The sequence below is a fragment of the Heptranchias perlo genome, chromosome 19, assembly GCF_035084215.1.
Source record: "Heptranchias perlo isolate sHepPer1 chromosome 19, sHepPer1.hap1, whole genome shotgun sequence".
In the NCBI taxonomy this organism is placed as follows: Eukaryota; Metazoa; Chordata; class Chondrichthyes; order Hexanchiformes; family Hexanchidae; genus Heptranchias; species Heptranchias perlo.
In genome coordinates, this window is record NC_090343.1 from 39,219,803 (window position 1) to 39,233,954 (window position 14,152).

Here is a 14,152-nt window from a genome sequence, read left to right on the forward strand (position 1 = left end):
TTGGCCAGGACATCATGAAAATCCCACTCCACGGGATTGCTGACAGGCAGATGAAACCTTGGTTTAACACCTCATCCAAAGGACAGCACCATTAATAATGCTGTACTCCCTCACTATTGCACTGAAGTGTCAGCCGAGCTCATCTGCTCAAGTTCTGGAATGAAGCTTGAGCTCACAACCATCTGACTCAGAGGTAAGGGTACTACAACAAAAACAAACAACTACACCAACAACAAAACAATTTGCATTTATATAGCACCTTTAACGTAGTAAAACATCCCAACGTGCCAACAACGCCAAGCTAACACTCCAGCTAGTTATATTTCTGAAGAGAGAAGGGATTGAGCAATGTGGTAAGAAAGAAGATGGGATTGAGACCAATTAAAAAGGGATGACCTTAATGGTCCTAAGGGCCTTTTCTCATTTAAAAAAAGCACTTATGTACTTATGATGAAGACTAATCAGACATAACGATAACAGTCGAGTTGACATCACCAATTTCTTAAGTGTCATATTTCATTCTCAACATGCCAGTGTCAAATGATGCTACTTAGACAATCCCTTACTCTTGCTCACGGGCCTTTTAGAAGAATGAGCAGCATTCAAAAATTAACTGAAAACTGTTTGTAAAATTGAAAATGATGCCATACTGTGTGTTTGGGTCTGCAGTAGGTAGCTTGTACCGTGGAGTGGTATCAGTCACTTCGGTGAGTGATCTGAGCAGTTTGCTTTTGTGGGTATTGATTCACACTATCCAATATTTGTCTATATGATAGTGTGACCCCGGGGGTATAACAATAGTATCCCTTGCAACCTGAACTAGATAACCGTATCTACTCCTTCAATCTCTGAACCGAACGAACACTTGTTGGGACGCGACGTAATTCAAATCATTATGCTGCTTTATTTCACAGCACATGAACATACAGAGTAACATTATGATCAAATTCACTTGTTTCAATCCCTTGTCTTTGCATAAAATTACAAAATAATGAACATGCTATGCTTCCCCTCATCAGTGGGTCATCTGATTTGACTTATGCAGAATAACTCCTCTAGAATGAATTCTGTCCTTTAGACCAAGATAGAACCTTTGCTTTCTGCAGTCTCCTGTCTTTTCTTCTCCTTTCCTGACTCCAGTATCAGCTTTTAGTCAAATTGTCATCCCCACTCCCTGCCCCTGCCCCCGACCACCCCCCCACCCCCGACCCCCGACCTCACAGCAGAATCCACCAGCCTAACTTGCCAACAAGTTTAAATGAATAAAGTTCTCACAGTGGCAATGAGTGTAAATGAACAAATGAATGTTGAACTATCTTTCATTGTTTACAGTATGCTGGTTGAGATGCCATGCCTGAATCTAAATCTACATCTCCCAGCCCTCCTGTCCTGTGAATTTAACTCCTTCAGAGCTAATTTTAGCTCAATAGTAGCATTTAAATATACTTCTGTTTTTTCCCTTTTTTCTTTCCTGCTTAAGTGTTCATCTTTTTGTAAAGCACTCCAAGGTGTTCTGTATGTGAGAAGAAATACAGAGATATAAATTGTGGCTGTTGAAATGTCCCAGATCATTTCCAATAGTGATGTGTGGCTTTGATATGCACAGCACTACAGGATGAGTGTGGACTCATGTGAGATGGTGTAATGAATTTGGCATTTGGTAAGAAGTCACCTTTTTTTCTGCTTGATATGATAAACAAAAAGGCTGAAGACATAGGGGCCTTAGCACACTAGCTTTTGCTTCTATGCTGTCCCATTGACAAGAGTTTAGATATTGTTCTGTTGTCAGTTTAAATGGTCAATGCCATTGTGGTCAAATATCTTGCAAAAGCATAATATTCTTACACATGTCACCATGTTTATACACAAAGTGCAATTGCAGCATCCTGTCAGCAATCACATCTGGCACTGACAAATTTCAACTTTTTATCTTAGTTTTGAATTAAACCAGGATAACAATGAGAAAACCTCATCATAAGGGTTCACACTGCTGCTGCATCATAATCATCCACAGTGACCAACAGCAGCTGAGGATTTGAAATTCTGGATTTTCCAGGGATTGAATAGCTCAAAAAAAATTTCCTAATAGGGTGACCTGCCCTTAAAGAATTGTGAATTTGTTTTTAGAATGTGTATCGGTCTACATCTTTGAATGCCATTCAGCCAGCAGCTTAAATTTTACTCAACCAAGTATTAATAACATAATATTAAAATAGCTCACACTGAAATATATACTGCTATCCATTTAAGTTCTGCAGCCAGTGGGACATTTTTAAACAGCATGGTTAGAAGCCAGTTGGAAACTTAAGTATACACATTTGGCATCAATGTGCATTGTTGCTTAATGCCCTAATTGCTGTTAATGGCCTTATATTTTCAAGGTTTGAAACTTAGATGAACCTTTTGAGTGAAGGTAGACTAAAAATATGCTCAGTTCAAAAAATATAATGAACTATTGAGGAACTGGCCTTGTTTCTTGTTTAATTTCCAATGTCAGCTATCAGCATTTGAAGGTTTGTATTTGATACTCAGTTGTGCAAGGCCCAAGAGAGCACATAAATATATCGGGACAGATTTTCATCTTATTGCACTTTAGTGTAATGGATCATCTAGGTACAGTGCAAAGAAAAAATGTAGGTAGAGAGGATTGCACAGAGGAAAACCAGGTGAGGTTTGTTATAGGTAAGCGATGTTCTCCACCTGACTTTCCTCTATGCAATGTGCCCAGGAAATCTTTTACACCTAGGTGCAATAAGAGGAAAATCTGCCCCATAATGTCCATTGAGGTTCCCTTGTTTACCAGATATGTTAATTCTTTGGAGAATTCCTTTCCACAAAACCATGCTAATTTCTTGTTATTGTTTAATATTTCTCTAGGTGCTTCATTATTCCCTCCTTTAGGTGGCTCTCTAATGATTTACCTTCTACAGATCTCAGGGTTATCTTTATACCTCTTTTTAAAAATTGCCGTGACATTCATCATTCTCCAATACTCATCATTACTGGAAACACTAAAGACACTTGCCAGAACATAACCAATGTCATTAACAACTTTCTTAAGCACCCTAGTGTGCAACCCATTTGGGCTCAGTACCTCATTCTCCTTTAGTGCCGTTGGCCTGACCATCATCTCTTCCAGTGTGATTTCCATCATTCTTAATATTTCTTCATTCTGCTCTGGAAATTCTATTTTTATACTTGAAAGGCAGCCTGTGGTATCCTTGATGAACACAGACATAAAGAAGTCTTTTCCTACCTAACAACAGTGACCACACTTCAGAAGCAGTTTGTTGGCTGTGAGGTGCATTGGGATGTTCTTAGGATATGAGATAATGACATATAAATACAGGGAAGCTGAAATTCCTTGGGGGTTCCACGTCCTAACTTTCGCAGGAAACTGGCAGAACACCGAGGGAGACGGCCATTTCCCTGGAGGTTCCACTGATCTCTGATTATGGCAGGAGACCAGGTGGAAACCCTGTGAAATTTTAGCCCCAATTTATTTCCTTCCTTATTTCCTTCTGATACTATACATTTCTTGGTCACTCAACTTTGCATCATCCTTGGGATCCTACAGTGCTCTGTTTTTTTCCTTGATTGCCTTTGTTTGGAATATATTGAGAAAAGCCTTCCACATTGGGTTTAAATTGCCAGCAATCTTAACTTCATTTTCTTTGCCTATATCTATTTCTCTGGAGAAAATCAGATGGACTTTTACTGTAAAAGCAACACCATTATACATTCTTGAATATGTTGAAAACGTGCACTGAAAGTAAGAGATATTTTCTGGGTAACTTTTATTAGCACAGTCGTGGCTCTCTAGAGTGAAATTCAGCATAGCGCCATCCAATGTTGAGCATTGGAAACATTCCATGCAATGTGGGAGTGTTGGGAGGAGGGAGTGGCAAATCAGCATTCTACACAAGCATACCCACATGTTCAGAAACACAGGTTCTCAACATTAGAGATGAGACATCAGCCACCTGGTGGGAAGGTGAATCATGAAAGCGGCAGACTTAAAGAACTTACAGAGGCTGGAAAAAATGTGTGTCTGTGGAGATCAGCAAATTAATGTCACAATGTCTGGTTTTGGTCATGAGCTATAAAATAAGTCAAAACCTATATTGTAAGAAATCCCGCACCTGGAAAGTTTGCAGAGATAAGGTTATGATAAATTTTCAGACTTTTGATCTTTTTGTTTGGAAGCGCATCAGGTTGAAACCTCAGATGAAAAAATACACAAGCCGGAAATTGCTTTCAAAATAACGGTGAGCCCAACAGCGCTCACCATTATTAGTGGCGAAATTAAAAAGCAAGTTCCAGCGACTGCACATGCGCAGTCAAATGCAGAAATCTGGAACTTGCTCTTCCTGGTTCGGCAGTGATCTGATGGCTTCACCTTAAAGGGACATCGCTGGCTGCAATCAATAGAATCAACGGACCAGCACCAACTTACTCTCCTGTCCAGCTGGAAACTAACTAAAACTGGCACAAAACAGGTACGCTCAATTTTTTAAGTCTAAACTAAGTTGTAACAGTGTGGTAAGTCTTAATGACTGCCACACCTCCCCTCTGGCATTAAAAATTAACTTTTAAAAATGTGGAGTCTCATTATTCCTGATTTTAATAGTTTTTGGACATTTAAAATAAAAAAAAATAAAAAAAATTAAAGCTTTTTTTTACTTTTTCCTTCTGTCTCTTTTATCTCAGTCTTTTAATCTTAGCCTCTCTTTATTTTGCTTTCTCTATGTCATTTTATAATACTTTATCGGGCACATCCCAGTTTTTAATCTGCACTGTTTGTGAATGAACTGCACTTCCTGATTCTCACAGCGTGGCTTGCTTCAAGCTGATTGGCTGAGGGGCCTTAGAGATCCTTTCACCACTCACACAGCCCCGGGAAAGAACGCTGATGTTATTTGAACTCGCAGTTCAAGGAAGTTGCCGCCAAAAAGAACGCGGTAACTTAGTGGGTGAATTTAAATCAAATGAGCGGCGACCTCTGGTTCACCACTCGGAGCAATTTACAGGCTAATTTATTTCAATTCACTACAGCTTCTTTGAACTGTCTCACTTTTTTTTTGAACAGCATGCCTCAAACAGGAAAAGAACAATGCTGGGTCCTAATCTCTGTTTTGTGGATCTTTCAGACATCCTACATTTCAAAAATCCATTATAATACCAGAGGCAATGTTCCACCTATCAACAATAACCAAAATTCCCCACAAAGCAGACATTCAGATGTTCTGCTGTGTGCTATTTTTTAGCTCAGTGATCAGCACTCTCATATGCAATTCCGTTGTATACTATTTTACTAAAGTCATCAACCTGTTTACTTTATCAACTGCTGTTCTATTCACTTCTTTCCCTGCTGTGATAATACTTATGAATCTTCTAGTGAGGTGCCCCAGAGATCAGTGCTGGGCCAGTTGCCGTTATTAATGGGGACAGAAAAAATATTCACCAACTTTGCAGAAGATACCAAAAATGCGAAGGACCTAGATCAATTTGGGAGCTGGGCTGACAAATGGCAGATGTCACTTAATGTGGACAAATGCAAAGTTAAGAGATTGGGAAAGCATAGTAAACAGTGGCAACGTAGTATTATTCTACAGGACAGTCCACAGGAACATGGAATTTGGGGATATTGGTAGATAGATTGCTAAAGCCATCAGCACAATATGCAGCAGCAGTAAAGACAGCAGTAGAGCACAAACTTCAGGAAATGATTCTGAATTTGTACAAAACATTGGTCTGGCCCCATCTGCTGTGTATAATCTGGTCACCATATTATGAGAAAGGCTTTTAGGCATTTGAAAGGGTACAGCAAAGGGCAATTAAAGTGATATCAGGGATTAGGCAGCTGAGTTGTGAGGAGCGGCTACAGAATCTAGGAATGTTAACACTGGAGAAGAGAAGGCACAGGGTACTTATAGATGTAATCAAGATCCTAAAGAGTATAGGCAGGATAAACACTAAGGATTCTACAAAAAAAGGGCATAACCTTAAATTTAGAAGAGGAAGGGTGAAAAGACAGTTTTGATTTCAATACTTTATGCAAAAAGTGGTAAAAGCATGAAATGGACTGAGAAGGAAGGCTATGGCACTTTGGAACTTTTACCTAAATGGTCAGGAGAGGAGTTTATTTTAACTTATATTAAGATATTATTATATGGTTGGATTGAACTTACAAAAATCTCCTAGGGATATAACATATTGACTTAACATTTAAAGACAGCAGACAGGATAACTTGATTTGTTAATGAGCTAAAGTGAGATGGAACAGCCATCAGACTGTTTACTTCTCTGTGTTACTTTAACTTTGAGACAATAGAGTTCATTAGGCTTGATTTTAAGCACTTTCTGCCATTGTGATAGAATGGTTTTAATTCACTGTGCCCAGCAGGGGTCTTAGCTAAAAAGACATACTGGTCCCGCTGGTTCTTATATCAAAGAGAAAGCATTTCATTCAGGATAGTAACTTTGGTTAGCCATTGAACCATAGAACTTTAGAGTACAGAAGATGATCATTCAGCCCATTATATTTGTGATGACTCTTTGCTAGAGCAATCCAAATCAATCCTATTGCCCATTCACTCCCCATAGTCTTGTATCTTTTTCTGCTTCAGATATTTATCCAATTTTCCCTTAAAAATTGGGATTTTTAAAAAAGCAATGGTCTCTGCTTCAACCATTCCTTGTAGCAAAGCATTCCGTACTCTAACAGCCCTCTATGTAAAGAATTTTCTCTTAACCTCTCTCCTCACTCTCTTACAGATAATCTTAAATTGATTACCCCACATCACCAATTCCGTACAGTCTTTCTTTATCCACTATCAAAACTCTTTACTTTTAAAAACCTCTACTAAATCTCCTCTTAGCCTTCTCTACTCCAGTGGAAATAATCACAATACCTTAAGTCTCTCCTCATAGCTATAGTTTGCCATCTCTGACATCATCCTGGTAAATCTATACTGAACACTCTCGATGGCTTTAATGTCCTTTCTATAACGGGGCATCCAAAACTGCACAAAAAACTGTAAATGTGATGTAACAATATTTTATATAAATTCATCGTAAGGAGTTACTCGTAAGGAGTTTTGGTCTCCTTACTTAAGGAAGGATTTACTTGCCTTAAAGGTGGTGCAACGAAGGTTCACTAGATTGATTCCTGCGATGAGAGGATTGTTCTATGAGGAGAGATTGAGTAGAATGGGCCTATACTCTCTGGAGTTTAGAAGAATGAGCGATGATCTCATTGAAACATATAAGACTGTGAGAGGGCTCGACAGGCTGAGAGGCTGAGAGGCTGTTTCCCCTGGCTGGAGAGTCTAGAATTAGGGGGCATAGTCTCAGGATAAGGGGTCAGCCATTTAGGACTAAGATGAGAAGAAATTTCTTCACTCAGAGGGTTGTGAATCTTTTGAATTCTCTACCCCAGAGGGCTGTGGATGCTCAGTCATTGAGTACATTTAAGACTGAGATTGATAGATTTTTGTACTCTAAGGGAATCAAGGGATATGGGGATTGGGCGGGAAAGTGGAGTTGAGGCTGAAGATCAGCCATGATCTTATTGAATGGTGGGGCAGGCTCAAGGGGCCGTATGGCCTACTCCTGTTCCTATTTCTTATGTTCGTATTTTCTTTACTCTTGTACTCTCAGCCCCATGTATGAATTCCATTGTCCTTTTTAGGGCTTTTTCTACCTGCATTTGCACTTTCAGGAAATTATCTATTTGAACCCCTAGGTCTTTCTAGTAAACCATGCTCTTCATTGCGTTTCCATTATGTGTATACTGCCATTTCTAGTTTTTCTTCCCAAACTGTATTACCCCACACTTATCCATATTCAATTGCAGCTGCCACCTGTCTTCCCATCCCACTAATCTATCTAAGTGTTCCTGTCATTTACAGTCTTCCTCACTGTTTGCCAAACCTCCCACTTTTGTTTTGTCAACAGATTTTGAGATTGTTTTCCTTATAACCAAGTCCATACCATCTATATATACCAAGAACAAAAGTGGACCCAGTACTGACCCAATGGTACACCACTTTCAACCCTTCTCCAGTCTGAAAAATATCCATTCACCCCATCAGTTACCTTAGAAATATCTAGCTTGAAAGTAGGTTTTCACTTAGAGCAGAGGCAGAGTCACATTTTGTTTATTTGTATGGTATGAGGAGCAGTAGGAAGTAGATGAATTCCATTATGAAAACTGTATTCTGTTCATTCATGTATTTTATATAAAATAAACCAGGTTGTTGCTTTACAATTGTACCTTGCATGCTCTCCAGTCCACCTCCCATAAAGACAGGAAATCCTCATTGCAACTATGCAAAACAAGGGTTCGATATTGTGACCCCCCCCCCCAGATAACATCGTAATTAGATAGATAATTGGCAGTGAAATTGCACTCCAGATTGTAGAGGATGCAAGATCTGTTGCAATCATGACTGATGACACTGAACCCAAGAGAATATCCAGTGCAAGACCTGCAAAATTTGCACTAGAGACAATGGGCGCTGTTTGCATCAGCAACTTCAAGAGTGAGTTGGATAAGTAGGAGGAGAAAATTTTGATTAAAAGGTATCACAGGTATAGTGGGATATATTTCAATGACACTAGGACTGGCCAGATGGACCACACTGGTCTATCTGGTCCTGTCCATTCCTTTGTTTTTGTTGCGTTTACTAAGCGCAGGTCTAACCTAGAGCAAAATATTCGCTTTCCCATTTAGCTCTGTAGCTTTGGAATGTTACATAATATCATCATAATTTACTTTAAATTAGTAAAAACCCAACATTTAGCCTACAATTTGTTAGCCTTTTTTTTACTGCATTGTTGGTAAGGAAGTCTTGTCTCTAAGAATTATCTCAAACCAATTCACATGCAATGAATTACTTTAAAGTGCAGAGATGATATTAGTTGGGCAACCATGGCAGTCATCTTGCAATCTCCCAAACAGCAATCAGATGAATGATTACCTAATCAGATCTTTTGGTACCTTTGATTGAAGAAGCTATGTTGGTTAGGCCATTGGGATAACTCATCAAATAGACCCACAGGATCTTCAAAGTCCTGCTGAACCACCAAAACAGGCAACATCTCATCCAAAGATGGTACCTCCAACAATGCAGAACTTCTTCAGTACTGCACTGGAATGTCAGCCTAAATATGTGTCCAAGTCCTAGAATGGGCTTGAACTCATGACCTTCTAACCCAAAGGCAAAAATGCTACAAACTGACATACAGGGATTCTCAGCATAATGCCAACTGCAGACAAATCATTCATTGCCACTTTTTTTCTGACATTACAGCACTTTTTACTCATTTACTTTTTTCCTAAAATTGCCAAAGACATGAACATCAGGCCCAAAGTATTTTTCGGTCATATGTTGTGCATTTTTTTATGCCATACATGAGCTTCAATCAAAGATAAAACTGGACATAAGACTATAGGAAAGTAAGGGATGATAAAGGTCATTTGAACTATCAAGTTTGTGATGTTGTATAATAATGGCATCATTTACACTGAAATTTAGGTGTTATTCTCATTATATGTAGAAAATGCTAAGAAATGTCGGTAGTTCCAATGTGTAAAAGTTATTCTTAATTTAGTGACAGATACTCACTTCCATGGAGATGCAGCAAAACCCAATAAAATAAAAAGCACTGTTGCTGTTTCACATTAAATGTTACTCAGATTCATTTCATCATTGTAAGATACAGTATTACTCCTGTTGTAGCATGCACAAAACCATTTTTACTGCAAATAAAAATTTGCAACTGAAAAGTTTCAGACGTAAGAGTTAATTGCAATCATTGTTATGCACAGACGGAAATTACATCTATTCATTTCATAAAGAGTGAAATGTTTGTTTGCCAAAAGACATGAAGCTGATGTCAATGTGTTTTGCAATAACAGTCATATGCAGTACAAATCAATTCCAGCTTAAGGTGGTGCATATCTTCCATCTATAGTAATTCGCAGGAGTGGAATTGACTTACTGAAAGCTAAAACTCTTGCTCCCTCTATCTGAATAAGTAGGTGTTTCTCCAGACGCAGTTGTCAGTACTTGTAATCTCCACATTAAAATTGCTATAAACATGTGGAGAAACACATTTCAAGTTCCACACACTATCCCTGATGTCAGTAGAAAGGAAATATTAGGACTGACACATTTAAGCAGCAAGAGCTTGCAAATCAATTTAAACATGTGGAGTTGTGTGTACTTTTAAGAATGACATGTCAAAATACATTCCATTTTAAATCAAAACGTGATTGACACTTCAAATGAATGACCCTTAGCAGTTCAGCTCACACACACTTTTTAAAGACACCTATAGTTTGTAAGTTGTGAATTCTTAAATTAATCCATCACTATTAGGAATCTATCCTTCCTGTGTTTTGAATCAAACCCAGATTTAATAGACAGAGGTTGATTACTTATAAATGACATGCATTTAAGTAGAGAAAACATTAAAGAATAAATAAGATAGGGAGAGTCTGTGATGGTGCAAAAAGTATGGGTTTGCTGGGGTGAGTAGGCGTAATGGCCACAAGCTGTTTTCTTGTTCTGTGCCTTACATTCTTAAGTAAAGAGAAGATTCTGTAAAACTGTTTTGAAAATTTGAGCTTCAGCTTCCCCATCCAATATTAGAATATTCCACTCAGATCAAACTTTGATATTCCAGTCTCCCAGCCCAAGCAATGTGGTATCATTATGAGTTCATCTCATTATGCCCCACATGCATAATATCACTGTCCAGAGCTATTATATAATTATGGTATGTAACTTCAGGATATGATGAATGCATTTCATTGTAGAGTGGAAGGGGTCATACATAATTCCCAATATTGCCATAATTATACACATTGTGGGGGGGGGGGGGGGGGGGATTCTCGACATTCGCCCAAGACAGGCAGAGTGGCCGCACTGCCTGCCCATAGCCAGTGTCAGGAGGCCCTCAACCATTTCCAGTTTCAGACCTCATTTGAATGAGCCGGCTGGCAGGTCAGGCTTGGGAGGGGAGCCGATCCTGGAGGTTGGGGGGTGTAAGGGAGCACAGGCTGGCAGCAAGCTGCTGTATTTTTGTGAAGCCAGCAGGAGCCGTCCTCCTCCTGGCCTTAAAATTAAAGAAAATTTGGGGCCTTTTTGTGGAGCGGCCACCTATCGGTCGATCCTTTTAAGGATCGCTGATTAGGCTGCTCACCTCCAGGTACAAAGTGACATCATGTGCAGGTACGGGATCAACTTCCACAGTTATGCCATTGCCACCCAGCTTTACCACTCCACCACCTACACTGACCCTTCGATTGCCTTCTTTAACATATCTCCCTCACCCCTCCACCCTCACCTCAAACATCAAGTGCATAGAGCTCATAGATTTCTTTGTCACTAAGATCCATGCAGCTGCCTCTGCTGAATCCTCCCCTTCTTCTTATCCCCCAAGCCCCAGTCTTCACAGTCTCCCACCCACTATAGCATTGAAACCATGTCTCTCTGCAGCTTCTCCCCATCTCCTCTTCCCTCTCCAAGCTCATCTCACCTCTGAGACTCACTTCTATCCCCCCCCCCCAATCCCTTTCCCACACCACACCTGCCCACCCATTCCCCTTCCTGGTCCCCATGATAGCTGACATTATCAATGGTCCCCTCTCTTTAGGTGTCCTCTCTCCCTCAAAACCATCATTATTGCCCCCCAAATCACAACCGCCACCCCACCCCGACTCTTCTCTCCTCATCAAATATCCCCTATGTCCAACCTCCCTTTCACTATTTTTGCTTCATGCCCATCTCTCCAATAACTTACTGTTTGAATCCCTCTGGTCCAGTTTCCACCCATCTCACAGCATTGAAACAGCCCTAACCAAAGTGACAGGTGCATCGTCTGTGACTCTGACTATGGTGCTTTCTCTCCTCCTCGACTTCTCCACAGCATTCTACTCCATTGACCATCCTCCTCCAACACCTCTCCTCCATCACCCAGCTTCATGGGACTGTCCAGGCATGGTTCCATTCCTACCTATCCAAACAAAACTAGCACATCTCCAGCAATTGCTTTTCTTCCATTGTTCAAACAGTCACCTCCGGAGTTCTCCTTGGATCTATCCTTGGCCCCCACATCTTCCTCATCTACATACTGCACTTCATTGATATTACTTACAGGCATTAGGGAAACTTCCACATGTCTACCCCTCGACCCCTCAACTGCCTCTGTGCTGTCAGACTGCTAATCTGACATACAGTTTCCCTCCAGCTCAACACAGAAGGACAAAGCCACCATCTTCAGCCCCAACACAAACTCCACCTTCTTGTCACCAATTCCATCCCCCTCTCCATCCACTGAGTCTCAACCAGACCGTCCACAACCTTGGTGTTATGTTGAACCCTGAGCTCCGTTTCAGATCCTTGTCCTTTCCATCACAGAGATGGATTACTTTGTCAACATTGCCAGCCTCATTTTTACCTAAGCCTCTTTGCTGCTGATACTCCCATATGTGCCTTCATCACCTCCAGACTTGACTACAACAACAGCAATAACAACTTGCATTTATATAGTGCCTTTAACGTAGTAAAACGTTCCAAGGTGCTTCACAGGATCATTATCAAACAAAATTTGACACCGAGCCACATAAGGTGATATTAGGACAGGTGACAAAAAGCCTGGTCAAGAAGGTAGGTTTTAAGGAGCGTCTTAAAGGAGGATAGCGAGGTAGAGAGGCGGAAAGGTTTAGGAAGGGAATTCCAGAGCCTAGGGCCTAAGCAGCTGAAGGCCGGCCTCCAGTGGTGGAGTGATTAAAATCAGGGATATGCAAGAGGACAGAATTGGAGGAGTGCAGAGATCCAATGTTCTCCTTGCTGGACTCTGTTCCTCCACCCCACATAAACTTCAATGTGCCCAAAACACTGCCACATGCATCCTGTCCCACAGAAAAATCCTGCTTGCCCATCAATGCTCCCTGTCCTCCAATGTATTACATTTAAAATCCTCATCTACCTCTTTAAATCTATTCAAGGCCTTGCCCAACCTATCTCTGCAATCTCTTCCAGCCCTATATTACCACCTACCCCCTTTCTTGAACACTTCATCCCTCTGCCTGTGGCCTTTTGTGTATCCCCCCTTTCCCTTCGCTTTCCATTGGTAGCAGAGCTTACAGCTGCCAGAATTCTACTCTCTGGAATTACCTTTCCAAACTTCTTAACCTCCTTCTTCTCCTTTAAAAGCCTTCTCAAAACTCATCTCCTTAGCCAAGCTTTTTATCCTAACTCATACCTCCTGGCTCAGCATCAGTTTTTATGATGTCTATCTGTGAAGCACCTTGGAATATTCCTTACATTACAGGCACTGTATCAATTGTTTTGTTGTTATTATTATTGTTATTGTTGTTATTATTATAGAGGTAAAGTTCCAGGGGTGGAAACAAGTGGTCTTGTCAATAGATTGAATATGCACATCCAGTCCAAACACCAAATTTGTACACTGTCACTTTTGGCTGAGGGTGAGGGTGTAGATTTCTGACAAGGTCCAAACAGGACGGTTTCTGGTTTGACGATGTTTAGTTGGAGAATGTTCTGGCTCATCCATGAGTGGATCTCGGACAGACGGTCCAACAATACAGCAAACAGTCATGTATTCAAGGGTGGTTGCAGACAGGTAAAGATGGTTGTTGTCAACACGTATAAGAAAGATGACCATTACCTTACAGATAATGTTGTTGAGGGTCAGCGTGTATATGAAGATTAGGAGGGGCCAAGGATGTAATGTTGGGGCAAGTTGGAGGTGACCATGCAGATGAGAGAGGAGAAGCTATTGCAATTGAGTGCAGATTACTTTAGGACAGGTAGGAATGTAATCATGAGAGGATGATGCCACAGAAGCAAACCAGAGAGGCGAAGCAGGAATATAGAGTGGTCAAGCGTATTGAAGACCACAGAGTTGAATAGGATAAGGAGGAGCAAGATATCACAGTATCGATCATATAGTAAGTATATCACTAGTGAATTTGCCCAGGGCAGTTTCGTCGTGGTGGGCTGGATGTAAGTTAGACTTAAGTGCCCCAATTTTCATTTGCATAACGCACTGCCATCTGGCATACATGGGGCATAATAGACTGGAAAAAGAAGCAGAAACTTGTTATACTGGGTCT

The 14,152-nt window shown here is 40.5% G+C and overlaps 1 protein-coding gene across 1 annotated transcript in view; it reads left to right on the forward strand.

Moving 5' to 3' along the window:
- Window positions 1-8,449: 8,449 nt before the first annotated feature.
- LOC137335352 (bactericidal permeability-increasing protein-like) overlaps window positions 8,450-14,152 on the forward strand; it is a 61,802-nt gene continuing 56,099 nt past the window's right edge. Inside the window, exon 1 of the mRNA XM_068000685.1 lies at window positions 8,450-8,546. Within this exon, the coding sequence (XP_067856786.1) occupies window positions 8,450-8,546 (97 nt within the window). The remainder of the gene's footprint in view (window positions 8,547-14,152) is intronic.